Genomic DNA, 23,084 nt, shown 5'->3' on the forward strand with positions numbered 1-23,084 from the left:
TCAGACCACGCGGCATTTGGAAGACAGCACACGCGTCGCAGGACCGCAGCAGGGCAATATGCAAAGCCACACAAGCATCTGCGTGTCCGGCGAGGCGGCACGAGCCGAGCGACGCGAATCCCAGCAGCCGCAATCCAAAACTCCGGTAGCCACCCAATCGGCATCGCATGGCCCATCGATTTTCAGGCGACGTGTCCAGGCTGCTCCCGCGCCTCCCCCGTCCCGATTGTAACTTTAGATTGCAAGATCGCGGAAAGAACACGTGGACGAGCAGGTTTTCTTTCCCGCATCATACCATCACCTGTGCTCTTATGGGGGTGGCAAAAGTAAAAAAAAAAGCAGCTTAACAAGTTCTTTGTCATGAGAGTTTTCTGAAAATTTTGCATTTGGACGACACAATGCAATGGGTATCCGAAATCCGAGTACCCGATGGTTTTTATCCGATAAGAAGACGGGTATGGAATGATTTTTCTACCTGTGAATATATTATTGGGCAAAATCCTATACTCATCTGATATGATGGGTACGGGTACGAATTAGTACTACCCATACCCACCTACCCGCGGGTAAGAAATACTCGTAGAAAGAACAAATGAGCCTAAGTGCCTAACTCATTTTAGTCCATATGACATATAAATTTAGCTTAAATCCAATTAAATCCTCCTAGTATATATATTGTTGAACACTCTGTAACTCATTTTAACCCATATGGCCCATTAGTTTGTTGCAATGAAGCTTGGAATGATTTATTTTTTATGTGAATGTCTAATATTTATATGTAATACTCGGATATGATTTCGGGTGCGAGTTACCCGTCGGGTAAAATTACCCATGAGGGTACGGGTGCTGAAGCATTTTCTTATCCGTATGCGGGTGCGGGTAAACCGACAGGTAAAATTTAGTTCTGATGGATACGAGTATGGGTGGCCACTGCCCGTTGAATATATACCCGTTACCATCCCTAAACACAACACGCAAGGCGGACTTAGACTGATTTGAGCATGATCAATAATTTAGAGGATACCTTCCCGTTCTTAGAATTGTTTTGACTCTTGAGCGCATGTGTACAGCTGTTTGCCTGTTGATCAAGATGACCCAGAGAGGCAGAGACATTCTCAGACATTCATTCCTGTCCTTCCATCAGTACTCTCTGCAGCCAACCAATCACCAGCTGTCGCGCCTTGCCCCAGCCACTGCCAGCCGGTCCCACGCGCCTTCTCCAGCTGTACGCCGAACGACAAGACGCACACCCAACGTCACTGTCCCGTGGTCCCCGCCCAGTTCACCGGCCCCCACCCCCGCCACCCTCCACGCCGCTATTCCCCACTCGCTCCCAAAAACTAATCAAACCAAGGGCGGATCAGCTCGGACGCGCACGCGATTCCAGAATTAATCCGCAAATTCATAGGGTTTATCAATTATCACCGCAATCACCGGCTGCTAAACCCCGCAAGGCGCAAGCAAAGTGATATGCACCCGCGGCGGTGTGCGCTGCTCCCCACCCCACACTGATCCACCCCGTCGCCGTCTTGCCGGTGCCGCGTCCCTTTCCTCTCCTCTGGCCTGCGTCGCCGTCCCGCGCGAGCTCCCCGCGTCTAATCCGAGCCGGACGGTGCTAGTGCTGCTGCCACCACCGGGGCTTGGGGTGACCCCTCCGTCGTCGCGCGAACCCGGGGTCGATTCGGTGCGGATACGCGGGGGTTCGCTCGTCCGGGGTCCGAGGAAGCCGAGGAATGCGGTGAGCCGGCGGGGGTCCAGTTGCGGAGTCTCACTCGGATTGGTGGCCGGTGTGAGTGATCGGCGCGGGCGCCATGGACGGCGGCGGCAGCAGCGGCGCTGCGGTGAGTGGCGTGCATTTCGGGGGATGGGGAATGTCGCGGGGTGGTTTTCCTTGTGCGCTGGTTCGTTTGGGGATTGTCCTTCAGTCCTTGGTCTGAAGGTGTTTTGTGTCGTTTGTTTTTTTATGTGCGCGTGCGAAGAATTCGGGGAAGCACGGGGCCGGGCAGGTGTGCCAGATCTGCGGCGACGGCGTGGGCACGGTGGCGGACGGGGAGCTCTTCATCGCCTGCGACGTCTGCGGCTTCCCGGTGTGCCGGCCCTGCTACGAGTACGAGCGCAAGAACGGCACACAGGCGTGCCCGCAGTGCAAGACCAAGTACAAGCGCCACAAGGGTAATGCCCTCCTCGCAATCTCCATCTATTTTAGTTCAGGTTAAGGGACGTGGTTAGGCTCGAGCAGCTATTGAAATCAATCAGATGCTCGCATGTTTATCTCTAGCAGCAGAGAATAATTCAGTGGTTGGCAAATTTATTCAGATTGTGACTATAAGCTTGCCCTTTCAATGAATGTGGTAATCAAATTGTGTTGTATTGTTCAGGGAGCCCTCCTGTGCATGGTGAGGAAAATGAGGATGTTGACGCTGACGATGTGAGTGACTACAACTACCCAGCATCTGGCAACCAGGATCAGAAGCAGAAGATTGCCGAGAGAATGCTTACCTGGCGCACCAACTCACGAGGTAGTGATGTTGGCCTTGCTAAGTATGACAGCGGTGAGATTGGGCATGGGAAGTATGACAGTGGTGAGATCCCTCGAGGATATATCCCGTCACTCACTCATAGTCAGGTTGGAGCTAGATTTTAGACTTTTAAGTTGATTGTATTACTTATATGTCACATGATGAAACTAATGCTCAGTTTCTTTGTATGAGTCCATTGTACAGATCTCAGGAGAAATTCCTGGAGCTTCCCCTGATCATATGATGTCTCCTGTCGGGAACATTGGCAGGCGTGGACATCAATTTCCCTATGTGAATCATTCTCGTATGTTTATCAATCAATCATCATCACTATCTCATGTTTTGTTGTCTACTTCTGCATCTGCTGTGATCTAATTTGTGCATTTTGTTTCTTACCAGCAAACCCATCAAGGGAGTTCTCTGGTAGCCTTGGTAATGTTGCATGGAAAGAGAGAGTGGATGGATGGAAAATGAAGGACAAGGGTGCAATTCCTATGACTAATGGGACAAGCATTGCTCCCTCAGAAGGACGTGGTGTTGGTGATATTGATGCATCAACTGACTATAACATGGAAGATGCTTTACTGTAAGTTTGAATATGCTTGTGTATACCATTAACCAGCTTTGAGTGTACCAGTACTTAATGTTTCCTGCATCATGTGAGGCACTAACACCGTTAACTGTACTTTGCACTTTAATGTGTTTGTAAGTCTAAAACTGTATGTGAAATCCTGCCCTTTTGGACAAACTTTATGCATTGCTCTCAGGTTAATTACTTATACATTATATGGATGTAGGTCTCTCTATCAAACGTGCTCATGCTGACTTTTCATGTCTCTTTTAGCACTAACTTTTGTGGATCCAAATTGCAGGAATGATGAAACTCGGCAACCTCTATCAAGAAAAGTGCCAATTCCTTCATCCAGAATAAATCCCTACAGAATGGTCATCGTGCTACGTTTGATTGTTCTATGCATTTTCCTGCACTACCGTATCACAAATCCTGTGCGCAATGCATATCCGCTGTGGCTGTTGTCCGTTATATGTGAGATTTGGTTTGCTCTGTCCTGGATCTTGGATCAGTTCCCAAAGTGGTCCCCAATCAACCGTGAAACCTACCTTGATAGACTGGCTCTAAGGTGATGTGAAATATTTAGTGCGAGTACAGAACTGTTTCCATTGTTCTAATATTGGCAAGTTCACAATGCTACTTCCATTATCAGGTACGACCGAGAAGGTGAACCGTCTCAGTTGGCTCCTGTTGATATTTTTGTCAGTACCGTGGACCCTATGAAAGAGCCTCCTCTTGTCACTGCAAATACTGTGCTTTCCATTCTTGCTGTGGACTATCCGGTTGACAAGGTATCTTGCTATGTGTCTGATGATGGAGCTGCTATGCTGACTTTTGATGCACTCGCTGAAACTTCAGAGTTTGCTAGAAAATGGGTACCATTCTGTAAGAAGTACAACATAGAACCTAGGGCTCCAGAGTGGTACTTCGCTCAGAAAATTGATTACCTGAAAGACAAAATCCAAACTTCATTTGTTAAAGACCGCCGGGCCATGAAGGTATATTTGGCTTATATGCATGTAGGTTTTGTCAGTTCCTGCTCCTGTATGGCATTGATTTCTATTTTGAAATCATACTTTGACAGAGAGAATATGAAGAATTCAAAGTCCGTATTAATGGCCTTGTGGCCAAGGCACAGAAAGTTCCTGAGGAGGGATGGATCATGCAAGATGGTACACCTTGGCCTGGGAACAATACTAGGGACCATCCTGGAATGATTCAGGTGAAGCTCAATTTTTGTTGCCAAAAAACTATTTGACCAATAGATTGATTCCCAGCACACAGTGGTTATTAGTCTAAGCACTTTAAGCCCAAAATTGTGGTTGTTCTTAGGTTTTTCTAGGTCACAGTGGAGGCCTTGATGCTGAGGGCAATGAACTTCCTCGTCTGGTATACGTGTCTCGTGAAAAACGTCCTGGATTCCAACATCACAAAAAGGCTGGTGCCATGAATGCGCTTGTGAGTGGCTAAACACTATATATATCGAATGGTATCTTTGATAATTTTTATAACTTGGATATAATGGAAGTTGGATGCTTTCTGCAGGTTCGCGTATCAGCTGTCCTTACTAATGGGCAATACTTGTTGAACCTTGATTGTGATCACTACATCAACAATAGCAAGGCTCTCCGAGAAGCTATGTGCTTCCTTATGGACCCAAACCTAGGAAGGAGTGTCTGTTATGTCCAATTCCCTCAGAGGTTCGATGGCATTGATAGGAATGACCGATATGCAAACAGGAACACTGTGTTTTTCGATGTAAGCTAGCAATATCCTTTTAAATACTTTTGGGCATCCCGCTTTCTCATTTTCATGGTCATAAAGAAATTTCGATGAATTAGTGTTGACAATACTACTTGTTATGTGATGAACTTTTCGAGAATTCCAGTGAATGTGCCAGGTAATTATTTGTATTTCTGTTTGCTGCAGATTAACTTGAGAGGTCTTGATGGCCTTCAAGGACCAGTTTATGTGGGAACTGGTTGTGTGTTTAACAGAACTGCCCTATATGGTTATGAGCCTCCAATCAAAAAGAAAAAGCCAGTCTTCTTCTCTTCACTCTGTGGGGGAAGGAAAAAGACATCAAAATCTAAGAAGAAGAGCTCGGAAAAGAAGTCACACAAACATGCAGACAGTTCTGTGCCAGTATTTAATCTTGAAGATATAGAGGAAGGGATTGAAGGTATTATTGAGTTGTTTTTTCTTATTAGAGTATATGTGATTTCAATAGGCAAAATCGGCATTTTGGTCCCTCAACTTTATCCTGAGGGTCAAGTTTGTCCCTCAACTTTCAAATTGGCCAATATAGTCTCTCAACTTTTGTCTTGAGGTCAAACTCGTCTTTATGCATATTATGCTCCATAATAACATGAGATATATTGAAAAAGTCCTTTTTATAGTTGGTAACCCCCCCCCCCCCCCCCCCCCCCCCCCCCCCCCCCCCCCCCCCCCCCAAAAAAAAAATCAATTTAGTGTCAACATTCGCTCAACTTTCCGCAACATTTTATATGGTAGTACGTAGTTAGCCAAGTAGCTTTAATTTTACTCTCCATAAGTCTGCAATACAATATGATGCATGCGTAAATAAAATTCTTTGTTCCAAATTAGACACTTAGTGATATTCAGCTCCTAAATGAATTTAGAAGGGGAAGGAGCCCAAGGGCAAAGAGGGGTTTTTGCTCAAATCTTATGTTATTATGGAGTATAATATCAGCGTAAGGATTGGTTTGACCCAAAAATGAAAGTTGAGGGACTATATATTTGGTCTATTTGAAAGTTTGAGGGACTAAAACGCCTATTTTGCCATTTCAATATTGCTGATTGTTGGAGGCCATGATATTGGTGCCCATTTATTTACTATTTATCTGCTTTGAATGTAACATACTGTAGACAGCTAGAGTTGCCTTTCTTTATTCCCTCAACTTTTACCTTGCACTTCACTTTCATGATAGGTTCTCAATTTGATGATGAGAAATCGCTGATTATGTCTCAAATGAGCTTGGAGAAGAGATTTGGCCAGTCCAGTGTTTTTGTAGCCTCTACTCTGATGGAATATGGTGGTGTTCCACAATCTGCAACTCCAGAATCTCTTCTGAAAGAAGCTATCCATGTCATCAGTTGTGGCTATGAGGACAAAACTGACTGGGGATCTGAGGTAATGGCTCCTAAACTCCGAAAGTTATAGCTTATAACATCAGCATTGCTGAGTGCTTGTGCTATTACTTGCTACTAGCATGTACAGGGAAATATTGAGATATGAATTGATGTTTTGTTGTCTGGTCGATGCATACAACTTATAAATTGTGATAAATATTTGCTTCTGTTGTTGCAAATGATCTATTTTTTTATTCAATTGAACAGAGAAAAATGTTTATTCACTGTAAATCTTCGAAATGGTTACTTGCAGATTGGATGGATCTATGGTTCTGTTACAGAAGATATTCTCACTGGGTTCAAGATGCATGCTCGAGGCTGGCGATCGATCTACTGCATGCCTAAGCGACCAGCTTTCAAGGGATCTGCTCCTATCAATCTTTCAGATCGTCTGAATCAAGTGCTTCGATGGGCTCTTGGTTCCATTGAAATTCTTTTCAGCAGGCATTGTCCCATATGGTATGGCTATGGAGGACGGCTTAAATTCCTGGAGAGATTTGCATATGTGAACACCACAATTTATCCACTTACCTCAATCCCACTCCTTTTGTACTGCATATTGCCGGCTGTTTGTCTTCTCACTGGGAAGTTCATCATCCCAGAGGTAAAGCCCGTGCATTTATGTACTTGTGCTGGCAGAATTACGAAAGAATTGATATTGACTTTTCCCCCTTTTGGAATGCAGATTAGCAACTTTGCCAGTATTTGGTTTATATTGCTTTTTATTTCAATCTTTGCCACTGGTATCCTTGAGATGAGGTGGAGTGGTGTTGGCATTGATGAATGGTGGAGGAATGAGCAGTTTTGGGTTATTGGTGGTATTTCTGCCCATTTATTTGCCGTGTTCCAAGGCCTCCTGAAAGTACTTGCTGGTATTGACACCAGCTTCACTGTCACCTCTAAGGCCACCGATGAAGAAGGCGATTTTGCGGAGCTCTACATGTTCAAGTGGACAACGCTTCTGATCCCTCCAACCACTATTTTGATCATCAACCTGGTTGGTGTGGTCGCTGGCATTTCCTATGCTATCAACAGCGGCTACCAGTCATGGGGGCCTCTCTTTGGGAAGCTCTTCTTCGCCTTCTGGGTGATTGTCCACTTGTACCCCTTCCTCAAGGGTCTCATGGGGAGGCAGAACCGCACGCCCACCATTGTTGTCGTCTGGGCCATCCTCCTTGCATCGATCTTTTCCCTGTTGTGGGTTCGCATCGATCCATTTACCACCCGAGTCACTGGTCCTGATATCGTGAAGTGTGGCATCAACTGCTAGAATGGTCGAACATAATAGGAATGTAATTGGCACCCATTGTGTTGTAAGTTATCAGCGGGTGGCACTTTCTATTATGCTAGGAACTCTGTTGTCAGGACTTTACTTTCGTATGCACTAATATGTACCTTCGATATATCGATAAGTTAGTATTACTGCCTTTTCTGGAAGTGTCTGACAGTATCAATTAATTATGTACGGCCCTCAGCAGGTTGGTTTAGTGTACAAATCCAAATGTCATCTGCCAATATCAGATGCATTAACGCTGGATTTAGAGGAATCTTACAACAGGAATTCCAGATACAGTAAAAACACTACCATTTTAGTATTTTACTACTACATTATGTACACCCGCTTTTAAATGCTGCTCAATTCCAATCCCTCATACTCGTAGGTTTCGGCAGTGCAGGGCTGTGGGATAACGGTCCCCGATTTCCTCCATTTTGCATTCTGGCAAGTGCTTTCTGTGGCGCCCTTCCCGCCCTGCATCTTCAGGTTAATGTTCTGCAAGGTAATGCCATGGCATGGGACATGCTTACTGCACTTGAGTTTAATGGCGTCCTTGGTAATTGTTGTCCCCCTAATGTTCTTGAATACCACATTACTAACCTCCACCGCTGATCTCTGTTCTTTGCATGGCTTATTCTTGTCGCAGTAGTTCTGATCGATGATTATCGGGTTCTTGACGTTGTACATGATCATGTTTTGGAATGTGAGATCCTTGGCATACCCGCTTCCTCCCTGGTACGTCTTGATCCGTGCTCCATTGGTTGTGCCGTAGAACTGCACTGTGTCTATGATAATGCCGGACACTTCAGCTCTCGAGTTGTCGTCTCCTAAGCTACCTATGCTGATCCCGTGGCCCGGTCCGCACACAACTTTTGAGACATGGAGATTATGCGTCCCGTGCTCAATTGATATGCAATCATCTCCTGCAAAATCCGTGGCAAACAAGCAGAGTATTCAGTAAAAAAGGAACCCAAAGGTACAAGAAGCATTTGATTTATGAATTTGAACTGTGAAGGTGTCGATGCTTCTTACCAGTCTTGATCTTGCAGTCCGTGACCTTCACATCTTTGCTGCGAGTGATGTGGATGCCGTCGGTGTTAGGGCTCGTGCCAGGAGCAGTGATAGACAAACGTGCCAGGTGCGCATTGGTGCAGTCTTCCACCGACATGTGGATTTGCTGGCTGTTCACAATTTTCAGATCCTCCACCCTCAAATTCGTGCAGAAGTGGAACGACAAAGCGGTCGGAGCCTCCTTGCACGGCTGCACAAAAAAAAAAAGTTGAGCTCTTTCAAATTTAAATTTATTATTGATAAGATCATGTGAAGGGTCGGCACCACACTTACGAGAGCCTTGGTGATCTTGCACGAGTGCGGCCACCACTTGTTGCCGTTGCCGTCGACGGTCCCTCCACCATTGATGATGAGCTTGCTGACGCTCCTGAACACGATCCAGAGCCTCCTGTCCCTGTCGCTCCAGTCCGCCCTGTTCGGCGACGCCACCAGCGTGCCCTTCACCGTGAGCGTGACGCTGGACCTGCACGGGCCGTGGAGGGTGACGAGCTTGAGCAGGTAGCGCCTGCCACCGGGGACGAGCACGACGGCCGGCCTCGACGAGGCGCACGCCGCCTTCCACGCCCTGGCGAGCGCCTGCGTGTCGTCGTGCCTCCCGTCGCCGCGGCCGCCGTAGCGGTCGAGGGCGAACACGCTCGAGCCCAGCGGCCTGGCCTTGGTGGTCCCGGCGTCGGCTCCGTCGATGGAGGTGCCGTTGGTCCTGCCCGGGGCCTCTAGAGCGCTGGGCGCGAAGAGCCACGCGAGGAGAGGCGCCGCGAACACGAGACGCGACGCCAGTGTCAGAGCCGCGAGCGCGCTGCCGCCGTAGCGGTCGAGGCTGAGCACGCCCTGCGACGACGACGCGCCCAGCGACCCGCCCCTGATGGTCCTGGCGGCGGCGCCGTCGGCAGAGCTGGCCAAGGAGCTCGCGCCGTCGGGCGAGGTGCCATTGGTCGCCGTGCCGCCCGCCGACTCTAGCGCGCCGACGGACACGACGAGCAGCGCGAGGAGAGGCGCCACGAACACAAGACGCGGCGACGCCATTGGCGGCAGAGAGCTAGATTGTGCCAGCCAACGCAGTTGCTCTGCTTGTTGCTTCGCTCTCGCCTTGGATTGCTGGATGGCCTATATGCGCGGGAGCTCGAGCCATGGAATCTGGGAGGTGAGGCGAGATGGGGGGTTGCGTTGCTTGCGAAGAAGAGTAACGCGGGAGAGTTAGGTTGGCAGATGTGAGTTTCGGAATTTGGAGTGTGCACGCAGGTGATGGATGCGTCGCCATGCCCATGTGCGCAGGTTGTGGGGGGGAAACAAGAACAACTTCCAGAGCAACGCAGATGGCAACAAAACTTGAGCCGTTGCCTGCCTGCCTACCGTACAGCGTACTGGGCAGTGGATGCTCTCCACACTCCAGTGGTTCGGCACACCGGCCTGATTCATGTGACCTGATGAGAGGCTGAGGCCGATTCCAAGAGCTGACAATAAGTTTAACTGCAATAATGTTTCACAGCTGCAAGTTTAATTTGGTAGTGCATGCCATAAGTGTATCTTAGCATACTACATTAGTTAATACTGGGAACGAAGTAAACACTGGATTTACTGTAGAAATTATACATCAACTTTCAATTGCCAGCAGGTTCTTATCCTTTACATTGCCAATCAATAACCGGGCTCACCCCTGCTTCATGTACTGTGGACCTCTGAATTGTTCTGTCACGTAGAACCTAATAAAAGTAGAATTGTACAAAGTATGTTAGAACACACATGTCTTATCTGGTTAGATGAACATGTAATCTGACAAATTTGTGCATACTTTCGCAGGGGTTGAGGGGGATCAAGCCGATTTCTTTTTGCAATGCCCAACTTCTTTTTGGCATAATCGTAATATGTCTTCCATTTTGGAATCTGAAAGTAAATTTAGGCTTAGCCTCCACACCAATCAGTAATATAAAGTGAATCCAAATATGCATTAAACCCATAAGAACCTAACATCTCGGAAAGAAAAAGAATCCACTAACAAATTTTTTGATGGCTTCCATGATCAACTGATAAGCTACACCTTCTTCAGCCTACATATAGACACAGGTTGCTCTAATATGAAGAAACATTCTAGCTATATTTTTTATCTCAGACAAATGAAGCTACCTTTTCATCAATGTGAGCCAAGTGGGTGTTATACTGGACAAAAAACATATGAAAGAATTAGATATCGATGATAAACGAGAGAGTGGATAACATCTTTGAAGGGTGGCGTACATGATGTTCCACAGGGCCAGGATTCGGATCATCGCTCTCAAACTCAGATTTCCATTCAAATCTAAACAAGGCATACTTTCCTTCATAATACGCTTCCTTCAAAGTCTCTTTATAATTCATCTAAGCAAAGAAGGAAAGAATCTAAGCAAAGAAGGAAAGAAAAGTTTTTGTCATCAAGCACATAAATCTGGAATAAATGGAAACCTTCTGCTTAGCAATCCTCTTCCAAATCCCAAAATAGAAACTTTTCGGTAATACAGGCTTTTCGGTAATCTTCCCACTCCTCATACTCCCCCTGCACAATGAAAATGTTAACCAGCACACTGCACATCTCTCCTTTTGCTATGTGTCTGTATTGTTTGGCTATATACACTCATGTGTGAGTGCAGAGGCCGGAACATTTTACTCCTTTATCTAAAGGAAAAAGTCTATATCACCCCCTCACCTATGAGGGGTGGACTACATAATCCCCCAACCTATGAAACGGTATGTATCACCCCCTGAACTTTTCAAAACCTGTCAAATTACCCTCTAAAGCAGTTTTGAAAAATCATAATAAATCACAAAAAAATCATAAAATGGAAAATTCAATTGTGTTAGACTCTAAATGAGTAGATCTACACAGTAAACATATAATATGGTATGCTTTAGTACATTTTTTTATAGCTATGAAGAAAAGCATAGATCTAAAGCTATAGCAAAAAAAAAATATACTAAATCATACAATATTATATGTTCACTGTGTAGATTTACTCATTTCAGTCTAACACAATTGGATTTTCTATTTTATGATTTTTCTGTGATTTACTATGATTTTTTAAAACTGCTTTAGGGGGGTAATTTGACCGATTTTAGAAAGTTCAGGGGGTAATATAAACCGTTTCATAGGTTGGGGATTATGTATTCCACTTCCCATAGGTAAAGGGGTGATATAGACTTTTTCCTTATCTAAAAGAACTAGCACACTGCACACTCATTGCTAGTAACCTCGCCCATGTGACCATGTCATCAAAGCCATTCCAAAAAATGAAAAAAGTATATCCAGTGCCAACCTATCACCTATGACTAACTGGCGTGATGTTTCCTAAAATTTCCTAAAGTTCTTTCCTGAAGTATATCCAATGCCAACCTATCTAGATGTGAAGAAAAATGTTTCCCAAAGTTCTTTCTTGAAGTTCTAAATAAACATGATAATGAAACACCAACAAAAACAGATAGCACCTTAAACTACGGATTAGAATTGAACAATGAAACTTGCATACAGCTAAATGCTACCTACATTATTATAAAGCATAAGCCGCTGCCCGCTGGTAGTCTTGAAAGCGGGCATAGTTGCAGTATTGACGAGTCCTCTGCGGCCTCTCCGATATCCCCAGAGGCAGCGGTCGGTGTGCTTTGGATCTTTGTCTTCTTTTGACCGGTCCATGCGCTTGTTACCTCCATCTGCCGCCGCACCTCTCCCTCCCTAATCTTCTAAACAGGATTCCGAGACCCTAACCTGTGCCCTGCCGATGCGATTCGAGCCGACCCCCCTGGATTTTTTTTTTTTGAGATAGAGAATACTTCCATTAAGCACTGTGTCCAGGTAAGTCACTAGACACCATTACAACAATATGTTCAGTACATCACTCAGCCAAATCAGTGGACTTTCACAATTTAAACCCATGGCTGCAAGTGTATGAGCTGCAGAATTACAAGCCCTAGGGCAAAGAGATGGAGCATACAGAAAAATCATATAACATATTAGCTCTAGTCTCTCTAAACATCGTGCCAAGGGAGGATCTATCGAAGTAGGAGCCACCTAAAACATTGACTACATTGATAGCATCAATTTCCAAAATCACACGTTGCAATCCAAGTGAAGCAGCTTGCTCCAGGGCCTTTAAGCATGCCAAGGCCTCAGCATGTTTTTTTTCTGAACGAAACTGTGGGGGAGATCCCCACAGTACAAAAAGGAGTTTTATAAATAAAGGGGCCGAAGCCAAAGTTCAGGGTGCTTCAGCATGTTGGGCATTCAGAAGAAAATTAGCAGGATCGTAGCCTGCAGCAGCCACATATCCAAGATGATCTCGAATTAAAAAACCCCAACCGCCTTTACACATTCCTGGCAAGAAGGATCCATCACAGTTTATTTTGTAAAAAATCTTCAGGTGGTGCTTTCCATGTCTGAGAGCCTGTACGCTTGCTTGCTTAATTTTTTTGGTGATTGGCTGAATTCCAGGCGTTCATATATGATAGAAGACATCACTAACAACCTCTTGGTCACCCTTCATCCTTTCACCAGCATTAGCTTTATTACGAGCAGACCACCAACACCACAATAATAAAATAATCTTCTGTTGAATTTCATCTTGGAGTGTCCAGATTTTCTCCAGCATCTCCCTACCTGTTCTCATTTGCAGAAAACTTACCCTCACTCCTTCCAGATCAAGTAGCAACTAGCATAAACGCACTTTCTTACATTTCAGAAATAAATGTCCCATATCCTCATCAAATCTTTGGCAGATAGGGCAGAGTGTGTCCAATTTGACTCCTCTCCTTGCAATATTTTTCTTCACCTGTAATGAATTATGTGCCAATTGCTATACAAATACTTTCACTTTATTCGCGACATTCATCCTCCAAATTCTCTTCCAATCAAAACAGCTAGTTTCACCATTTGAAGTAGATGCATCGGACCCATTATGGTGATCTCTAACTCTCAAATTCCCAGCACATAGGCCGATTTAACAGAGAACATTCCTTTAGGGCTTGTTCGGTTAGACATGGATTCATTCCGGGCCAGGAATGATAGAAACAATAACAAGAGACCGGGATTCATTCCAGGTCGAAAACTAATTGCAATAAAAGATGCTTATGATAGCTACATTAAAAGACATGGAATCAATCCATGAGTCTAGAGGTGTGGAATTATTTCTTGTCTCTTGTTATACCTATTATGAATTTATTTTATTGTAATTAGTTTTTGATCCGGAATGAATCCCGGTCTTTTGTTATATTTATTATTATTTTTATCATTCCCGACATGGAATAAATCCATGTCTAACCGAACAAAGCCTTAGCATCAGGGTGCCAAGGCCCAAGCTGGAAGGTCACCAACATCTTGTGATATCGGTAATGCTAAAATGATTTTTGCATCTTCATTCTAGGATTTGTTTTGGCGATGCAGAATTGAGGCGAGGGGCGGGGACTGGGGGCATGCGGGGAGGAGTACGATAGCAAAGCAAGCTCGTCTCGTGGCTACTTTCTTTAACTTTCTCGGCCCAAATGAAGGCCCAAGTACGAGATCGATAGACAGTCTCCGTCTGTGGATGGTTGTTGGGAGACAGGGAAGTATACTCACGTACGTACCGCGGGTACATTTACTTTTCTTTCTATCTTTTATCTCACTTTTCGTGTGTAGGAAAAATGATTATTAACGCCACCAACCCAAATGAAGGGCCAACTCCCAAGTTCGAGATCGCTGTACTCTCTGTTTGGTGCAGACGGATCGGAGATAACTTCAATAGCACTGTTTAATTTGATCACCAAAAAGGCAATTACGTACAAGTGATTTAATTTTCACCTATCTTAAAATATAAACAAACTACGACTTGTTGTCCCCCAAACTATTTAATTGTCCAATTAAATCCTCCAATATTTTTTTCTCTTTTTGGACCCTACATACATACACAAGGTAGAGATTTAAGTTCAAATTTTGAGAAATTGCCCCAATGCTCCTTCCTCAAAATTTCACATGGACCCTAAAGCTTATTAATTCGTTTCGGATATATATTGTTACTGGTTTTAGTTCGAACAGCCCAGCCCAAGTCCGCCGATCTAATCGAAGTTTCTGCGGCTTTTAATTTGTCTGAGTTTCGTGGTGGTCAGTTACTTTGGGATTCCTGCTGATTTGTATGGAAGTTGCACATGAGCACTTGTCTTACTTTTTTATATATACTATATGCACTTTCAAATAAATAAATTAAACCTCCAGGTTTAAATGTAATAATTAATGATGCTTCTAACCTAAGACAAAATGTCACCATCTGAATACTGTCTGAGACGTGCCGTGCTCTTATCTCCTCTTGGATGTTAATTTCTATAAAAGACTATATATACATGAATGTATGCTTGACCTTGTCCTTGACTAGTTGTTTCTACAGTAATACAGTACACCCACTTTGTACATGCTACAGGCTGCTCAATTGCATTGCAGCTAGCTGCTGCCTAGCTAGTTTTAGTTCTGGGAGGTGCATGGTTGTGGAAGAACTGTCCCGGCTTTCTTCCACCTCGCGTTCTGGCAGGTGCTCTCCGCGGCACCGTTGCCGCCCTCCATCTTGAGGTCAATGTTCTGCAGGGTGATGCCATGGCACGGGGCGTTCTTGCTGCAGCTCAGCTTGATGGCGTCCTTGGTGATGGTCGTCCCCCTGATGTTCCTGAAGACCACGTTGCTGACCTCCACCGCCGATCCCTGCTCTCGGCATGGCTTCGCATTGTCGCAGTAGTTCTGGTCGATGATGATCGGGTTCTTGACGCTGCCCATGATCATGTTTTGGAACGTGATGTCCCTGGCGTACCCACTTCCTCCCTGGTAGGTCTTGATGCGTGCTCCATTGCTCGTGCCGTGCAGCTGCACCGAGTCGATGGTGATGCCGGAGACTTCAGCTCTTGAGCCGTCGTCTCCTAAGCTTCCGATGCTGATCCCGTGCCCCGGTCCGCACACAACTTTGGAGACATGAAGATTGTGCGTCCCGTTCTCAATGGAGATGCAATCGTCGCCTGCAAAATCCATCAAAAACCAACAAAAAAATTAGTAAGTATAAGAACAACCGGAGCTACGGTTTCATATGATTTAATTTTTTTCTCAAATACGCAAGAGATTTACGCATTTTTGTAATTAAGTTAGAAAAAAGTAACCAAGCAAACGACGCGCTTTTGAAAGCACCGTAGGAGGTCAATAGTTTCATTTGATTTTTGGATAATTATGGATGTACTGGTGCTACTTAATTATTACCAGTCTTGATGTTGCAGTTCGTGACCTGCACATCGTTGCTCCGGGTGATGTGGATGCCGTCGGTGTTAGGGCTCGTGCCAGGAGCAGTGATGGACAAGCCTGCCACTTGTACGTTGCTGCAGTCCTCAATGGACATGTGGATTTGCTGGCTGTTGACGATCTTCAGATCCTGCACTCTCAAACTCGAGCAGTAGTGGAACGACAAAGCCGTTGGGGCCTCCTTGCACGGCTGCAAAAAGTAAAACAAAGTCAGTTAGTTTTTTGAGCTATTTAGGTCATGACAGTACTTTCCAACGAACAGCAATTTACGATCAATACAATCAGATGAATCGCAAGGCAGCAGCTAGCACACTTGCCAGAGCCTTGTTGATCTTGCACGAGTTCTTCCACCACGCCTCGCCGTTGCCGTCGATGACGCCGCCGCCGTTGACGGTGAGGCCGTCGACGGCGCGGAACACGACCCAGTGCCTCCTGTCCCTGTCGCTCCAGTCGGCCCGATTCGGCGACGCCACCAGCGTGCCCTGCACCGTGAGCGTGACGCTGGCCGACTTGCACGGCCCGGGGAGCTTGACGACGTTGCTGAGCAGGTAGCGCTTGCCACCGGGGACGAGCACGACGGCCGGCAGCGGCGAGGCGCAGGCCGCCTTCCACGCCCTGGCCAGCGCCGGCGCGTCGTCGTGGCTCCCGTCGCCGCGGGCACCGTAGCTGTCCAGGCTGAACACGCCGCTCTGCGCCGCCGCCAGCGACGACCCGCCCATGGCGCCGGCAGTGCCATTGGTGGTCTCCGCGGCGGCCCCTAGAGCGCCGGACGAGAAGAGCAGCGCGAGGAACGGCGCCAAGAACACGAGCTGCAGCCTGATGGACGCCATTGCCAGAGCTAACAAGTAACCGATGGGTTACAAGTAGCCAGCAGGCAGGAGCGCTAGCTAGCTCTGACGAAGTGGCCGGACAAGCTAGTAGGTGATCGATGACAGGAGGAGGCCTTGAGCCTACGCAGCTGCACGAGTCCCTTTTCCTGCTGAGCTCGATCGATCAGCTTGTTGGTGGTGGTGTTGGATTGGATGGTGGCCATCATGGATCGTGTGACGAGTCCTATTTATACGCGCGGAGATGCAAATGACTCTGGCTCTGGCCGGCCAGGGTTGTGTTGCGTGCGAAGAATCAGAGTCGTCACATGCTTGCAGGAAGATTAGGCCCGCTTGCAGATCTGAACTTCGATCGTGTGCAGATTTCAGGTAACTAGACTAGATGCGGATGAAGAAGTCATTCATGCGTGGTGGTACACGCAATCAATGCAAGCTCGTTTCGATCAGCTAGCAGCTGTATGTAGAAAACAATAATGTGCCTGAATCGTGTGTCCATGCATGCATGTTTGTTTGCCATGGCAAAGATAAAGGAAAAGGTCCCAGATTTGCCTGCCTGCTTGATCGTTTAATAAAATCCCTCTTTATTTGCTTTGGCGTGGACACTCCCTCTGCGCCAGCACGCAGGAGCGTGCTGGTTCAGTTGAGGTGAAGCTGCTCTGCTGGCTGCTGGGGTGGCCCGTCCGTCCATCTAGATCTTCAGACAGCGACGAGGAGCGTATCATGTGACGATCTTGCGCGGAGACTTTTAGATGGTCACGTCAGAACTGAAGCTGCTGCTGCATGCCGCTACCTCGATCACCTCACGTACTTGCAATCATGCGGCGGCGGTGGCTCCTTCGGCCGCACGAAAAGCGGAGGATCAAGTCGCCGGCCGGCTGTTCCAAAAAAAAAAAAAAAAAAAGTCGCCGGCCGGCCGGCCGGTCCTAACCGCCGCTCGGCTCGGAGCGAGTACCGGTAGTTGGCCCTGCCGGTAGGGGTGGTAATGGGCCATGGCCCTAGTGGCCTCTTCACAGCCCAATAGGGCCCTTAAAATTTTTAGTTCAAAAATACATATGTTTAGAGCCCGGCCCTTTTAGAGCCCGATCCTTAGATTTTCTAGTTCAAAATGTTGGGCCCTTTACCACCCCTACCTGCCGGTCCTCTAGCTAAGTTCGTTGTTAAGGATGCAGGTAGCTAGTACTGAGTCTGGTGCTGACACGTCGCCATCGACCGAAGACGTTATTTCATTGTAAGGGTCTCAATAAGTTGTACTACGTGCATTTTATCGTTTGAAGAGGCTGAAAATAAAACTTTTGGACAGTCATTGTCATGTGCTTTTTTTTCTTTCGAAAAGTCAGTGTCATGTGCTTGTGCTTAACTGCACCGGTCCGATCGTGTTAGTGTGGTCGTGTTTGTGCATGGCTCCGTGCCGTGCAACGGTGCAAGACGGCACACGAAAGACCGGCAAGCGAACCGACCGATCGAGTTCGGCAACACGTAGTACGACCCATAGCTCCATTTTGCTTTTCATTTTCTTTTTAAAAAAAGAGCCAGCGAACTAGCAGTATGGATGATGGGTTGGTTCATTAATTGGTGGCTGATTAGAGCTAGCTAATCGCGTGCACGAAACTAGTTACAAATTACGCAAGCATCACAAGATGGATGGGCCAACACCGAGGCTAGCTAATTACACGCCGGCCCCTCCCCTGCATGCATGCTTAGGTGTCGCGCGTGCGTTCAGCGTCCGTACCCGCGTGTCTGGTACGGTAGCCGTGCACGTGAACGTGAACGTGATGAGCAAACAAGCTACGCCTTTAGGTAACAAATTTTCCGTTAGGGAAAGAAAGGATGCATGACGAGATCGACATATATATGATGACTGTAACCGATTGCGTCAGCCGTGCTGACTGACTGCTGACCGCTGACGTCACCTTTCGGTACACGTTCACCACTCCCTTAGTTCAAAAATACGTTATTGGCCAACCAAACATTCTTCCATTGCAACTATTAGGCCCTGATGGCCGAATGATAAAGGGAGTTTTTACAGCCAAATAATAGGTATCGCTTATGCCTGCATCCGGATCCTCCCGTTGCGGCAAGCGGCACCTCCGAAGCCTTGCATCTTCCCAACCGACTTCACCTGAAAACCTGAAACTGAATGGAGCAACATGACAGCTCTGACAGAACAAATGGCCTCGCATCGCATGTGCCCAAGCCCAAGGCGATGAAAGAACTGGGGTTCTTCCTTCGCAACCGCCAGCCGCATACTGATACTGACAGTGATATGAAAAGCATCCGAGCCTGCCATGGGTCTCTGGCCATCAAAGATCGTACGCTGTCCAAAGTGCCTGTAGCCTGAAACTGAAATCGCTTGGCTGTGCTACCCTTTTGCCCTGCCCCTTTTGGCGTCGCTAGCTTATCAAAGTTGAGTTGCCCAAACTGCCTGTTCGTAGCCAGAAAATGAAATCGGAGCTGTCACTGCCGTCGGCATGCATGGTCGTCCAACATTCACCATCGACTCCAAAGAACTGGATGGACCTGATGACCTGAACAAACACACTCATGAGAAAGCTGCAGTTGGGGGATCGATCCAGCCACATCTGTCTCCTTGCCATGCCCCAACGACGGCCAAGCTGAGCAAGCAACGCAACAAGATCGAGCAGCCGCTTCAGCTCAAAGTCTCCGGCCGCGGCGACCTTGCTCGATCGATCAGACTCCAAGCTGCTACTGACTCGACGCCCTGCCCATCGTACTCGTCCTTGCCCATCGCGTCCTGTGCTGCTGGCGCCTCTCCTTGCTCGGCGATGGAGGCGGTCAGCAACGAGATAAACCTATACGCTTCGTGTCGGAACTCTTCCCTGCGCAAGCAAAGGCGCCGGCAGCTGTGCTAGCCGGTGCCGCGGTGGACAAGGACGCGCCGCCGCGGCGAGGAGGCCCTCGGCACTTGCTGCGCGCGTCCGGAGCGGCAAATCCTAGCCGCTCAGCCGGAGGAGCTGCGTTCCGCGCGCCAGGAACATCGCGTCCTCTCACTACTCCCGGCGCTCCTCCGCATCCGGCGGACGGCGGAGGGAAGCCGGGAAGGGCGAGTGTCCGCGCGGACGGGGAGGTGGACGGCATTTCGTTTACCGACCCAGGGTGGACGGTATTTCATTTACCGTCCACCCTGGGCCACATGGACCGTCGGATCGAGAACGTGCGGCGGGATCCGATCCCGCGAGGCAAGCGGCAGCGTCGAGTGGGCCGGTGTGCGTCTAAATCAGCTCGGCCCAGTCTTGCCGAGGCCCAAAAACTGAGGCCAGTCACAGTCATTCATCTCGCCGCAGCCGCAGCCGCAGCCGCAGCAGGGAGCTCCGTCTTCGCGGCCAGCGCGCGCCCGCCCGGCGGCGCGGTGCCGGTGGTGAGACGGTCGTCCAAGCGCAGCAACATAGAGGTGAGGTGCTTCAGTGATGGATGGGAAGAAGGGCATGGATTCCACCCGACCACGAGAGGCGGCGTCAATTCAGGCTCGAGGCCACGACGGCGAGCAGTCGACCTCGCCACGGGCACCGAACTGTCGTTTTCTTTTCTGAGTGATGATAGCAACCCGAAACGCTTGTCACTGCAGATCGTCTGCGCCTGCCTGCTCCTCCGCGTCCCGAACGAGGAACACGCCGGAAAAGAACACCACGACCTGCAGGAACGGGGACGCGCTCCAGATCAGCACGGACACAGCATGTACGCGACCCACACGCTCTTGAGACGAAGGCCGGCTCGCATCATCATGTTCTTAGTGCGGCACGTCGAGATGCGCGGGTCCGGGGGTGGCGTGCCGGCGGCCGGGACATCGATGGAAACGTGTTCCGACGGCGGCGTAGGAGCCTGGGATGTCAATGGCGATGTGCGGCGGCGGCACGGGATCAGAAGCTGCGGGGCCGCACGAAGGCACGAGACATGGAGTCGTCTGCTCGGCAGGCTGCGCGTCCGGAAGGTGGTCGACCTGATAGCGATTTGAGTCGGAGGCGCTGCGTTCTGCGCGTCAGGACGACGGCGGACGGCGGCGTGAAGGACAGTGCCCGCGGGGACGGAAACCGGAGAGGACGGTGTTTGGCTTACCGACCTGGTGGACGGTATTTCATTTACCGTCCACCCCTGGGGCCAGAAACACCGTCGGATCGGCAGGATCCAACCCCGCGGGAGGCGAGCGGCGCGTCGCGTGGGCCGGCGTGCGGCTACATCAGCTCGGCCCAGTCTACTCCCGAGGCCCAGAAAGCTCCGAGGCCACGCGGCGGCGGTTGTCCAGGCCCGCTTTTGCTCCGGTAGCTACTGTAGCGGTGGGCTCCGTGGACTGGGGACATCGGACGGCAGAGGGAGCGGTGATGCTCGGGCCTGCCGTGGACTGAGGGGGGCCTGGACGCGAGAGCATCAGCATCCCGTGGACTGAGAGGCCTGGACGCCGCCCGTGGAGGAGCGTCCGAGGAGCGGTGATGCTCGGGCCTAGGCGCGTGAGACATGCGAGACAGCACAGCTCAGGAACAGACGGCACGAAGCTCAGGCCGTGCAGAAAGGGAAAATCAAGTTACCCAAGAGAGAGGAGCAGTTAGTGAGGTGCCAACATACAGGTGTTGCAAGAGTGCTTCTGATCGAGCTCTTGCGTTTTTCATACACAAAACAAAACAACAGGTTCAGCATCCACTCAACTGTTAGCTTGGAACAATGGTCCAAACAGCACGCCGTCAACCCTGTATTGGTTAACTGGTTCATGTAACATTCCTGTATATTCAATTAATAAGAGTAACAGCAGTCGACATTTCGAGATATCAAGCCTGAAACTAATGCATGGATGATGTGGTTAGTCAAAATGGAAAATTATAAAAGCTTCAAACAGAAGAACTCGAGACAATCTGAACTCTGTAATGAACTAAAGCTTCATTATTCATTCAAATTACAAGGCAGAGTATTTTTTTTACCTTAAATCAACTGTAGAGACAAGGGAGGGGTAAATCAAAACTGTAAGACTTCATATTTGCCACACACTGTTCCTGAACACTTCCCAGAAAAATGTATTCTCTCTACTACAACTCCACCAGTTATATACAACTGAGTAACTGACAGACTGATGCAGAAACCACAGTGCTCTACCTAAGGAGCTAAGCTTAATCAGGAACCCAAAAGAATTTCACACCTCGGCTTCAGCCGATCTTCTCCGTGTTGGTATCATCGGTTGGCCAGATGACAGTCTCCATAAGCCGCTCCCGCATCAGCTTTAGGTTCTCGTCGGAGATCATCTCGTACATCTTTCCATGGTCACATTTCTGACAGTTATCCAGAACCAAAATGTCAGTCTATAGCTGAACTACAGGGCAGCAGGTTGGTTGGCAGTGTATGGACAGACTACACTGGCAGTGATGTTGATTCCACCAGTTACCTTTATCCATTTCCCATACAGGTGAAGCCTGGTTACCATCACCCGTTCTGCAAGCTCCTGCCTCTCCTGAATGAACAACAAAGCCAGCAATTTTGTGAGCTTGATTTGCAGGAGTGCAAGATCATGTGCAGGGTATCAGTGGATTTATCTCTGCACTACCTTGCTGAGAGCACGAAGGAATAGCTTGCCATCAGTAGGTTTGTTGACAGCAACGAAGCTGTGGCAGAAACAAGAACATGTTTGTTATATAACTGTGTGCCGAATTCATACTTGATGAACAGATCAATGATATGCGGTAGGACAGAGAGAATTCTTGTTTATTGCATACTTGTAAAACCAACGGTAGCTTGGTGGGTTCATCTCGTAGAGCTGGGTCAGCACGGTCCTGACGGCTTTGTAGGTGAAGTAGTTCATCAGTTGCTGCAAGCAAAAAAAAAAAAACAGCAGCAGGAAATTCTATTCAGTATTCCTACACCAGGAGAAACCAAACATCTATTTTTCATTGGGAACAGGAGACTTTATCTTGGTAATTAGGCTAAATCCTAGCAGAATCAAGACATGTTTATGTTCGATCAAGACGAAGAGTAAGACCTGCTTACCATCTGGACGTCATCAAAGGTATCATCGTACTGCCCCCCGAGGTTGCACCGTTGCAGACGATGCCGAGGCCGCCCCTGCTGGTCCTGCTGCTCCGGCCCTGCCTGAGGGCCCTGACCGAGAAGGAGTGCCGGCGAGGCCTCCTCCTCCAGTCCCCTGCGAACAAGCTGGTGGTACTCACCGCCGAGGCAGCGGCCCCCACGCGCCTTCTCCTCAGCGCCGCCACGCCCCCTTCCGCCCTCACGTCGACCGCCGCCGGCATCATCTGAACTCCGGCCATCCTCTCTCTACCTGTTCTTCAGACAACTTCGTTCCTTCCGACCAATCTAGTCCGGCTTCGGGGGAGCAGCCGCGGCGGCGGTGCGGTATAAAAGAAAAAAACGAGTGGCGCAAGGAAGACGAAGACTTGTAGTGCCGTTT

The 23,084-nt window shown here is 48.3% G+C and overlaps 3 protein-coding genes and 1 pseudogene across 3 annotated transcripts; 1 reads left to right on the forward strand and 3 right to left on the reverse strand.

Annotated features, from left to right (window-relative positions):
• Window positions 1–1,315: 1,315 nt before the first annotated feature.
• Window positions 1,316–7,717, forward strand: LOC120692243 (probable cellulose synthase A catalytic subunit 2 [UDP-forming]). The gene is made up of 14 exons (XM_039975506.1): window positions 1,316–1,841; window positions 1,980–2,172; window positions 2,379–2,626; window positions 2,724–2,823; window positions 2,919–3,105; window positions 3,392–3,658; window positions 3,743–4,088; window positions 4,175–4,312; window positions 4,423–4,548; window positions 4,636–4,848; window positions 5,020–5,272; window positions 6,042–6,244; window positions 6,497–6,847; window positions 6,929–7,717. The coding sequence occupies exons 1-14, from the start codon at window positions 1,812–1,814 to the stop codon at window positions 7,511–7,513; spliced, it is 3,240 nt and encodes a 1,079-aa protein (XP_039831440.1). The 5' UTR covers window positions 1,316–1,811; the 3' UTR covers window positions 7,514–7,717.
• Window positions 7,718–7,817: 100 nt separating this feature from the next.
• On the reverse strand, window positions 7,818–9,982 carry LOC120692244 (polygalacturonase ADPG1-like). Its single transcript, XM_039975507.1, has 3 exons — window positions 8,864–9,982; window positions 8,552–8,780; window positions 7,818–8,442 (listed from the first exon to the last, which is right to left on the reverse strand). Exons 1-3 carry the CDS (start codon window positions 9,611–9,613, stop codon window positions 7,868–7,870), a joined length of 1,554 nt encoding a protein of 517 aa, XP_039831441.1. The 5' UTR covers window positions 9,614–9,982; the 3' UTR covers window positions 7,818–7,867.
• Window positions 9,983–14,870: 4,888 nt separating this feature from the next.
• LOC120691700 (polygalacturonase-like) lies at window positions 14,871–16,875 on the reverse strand. The gene is made up of 3 exons (XM_039974857.1): window positions 16,175–16,875; window positions 15,819–16,047; window positions 14,871–15,583 (listed from the first exon to the last, which is right to left on the reverse strand). Exons 1-3 carry the CDS (start codon window positions 16,685–16,687, stop codon window positions 15,042–15,044), a joined length of 1,284 nt encoding a protein of 427 aa, XP_039830791.1. The 5' UTR covers window positions 16,688–16,875; the 3' UTR covers window positions 14,871–15,041.
• A 4,669-nt stretch (window positions 16,876–21,544) lies between these two features.
• Window positions 21,545–23,084, reverse strand: LOC120693219 (annotated as a pseudogene).

This window comes from Panicum virgatum, chromosome 9N (genome assembly GCF_016808335.1).
Source record: "Panicum virgatum strain AP13 chromosome 9N, P.virgatum_v5, whole genome shotgun sequence".
In the NCBI taxonomy this organism is placed as follows: Eukaryota; Viridiplantae; Streptophyta; class Magnoliopsida; order Poales; family Poaceae; genus Panicum; species Panicum virgatum.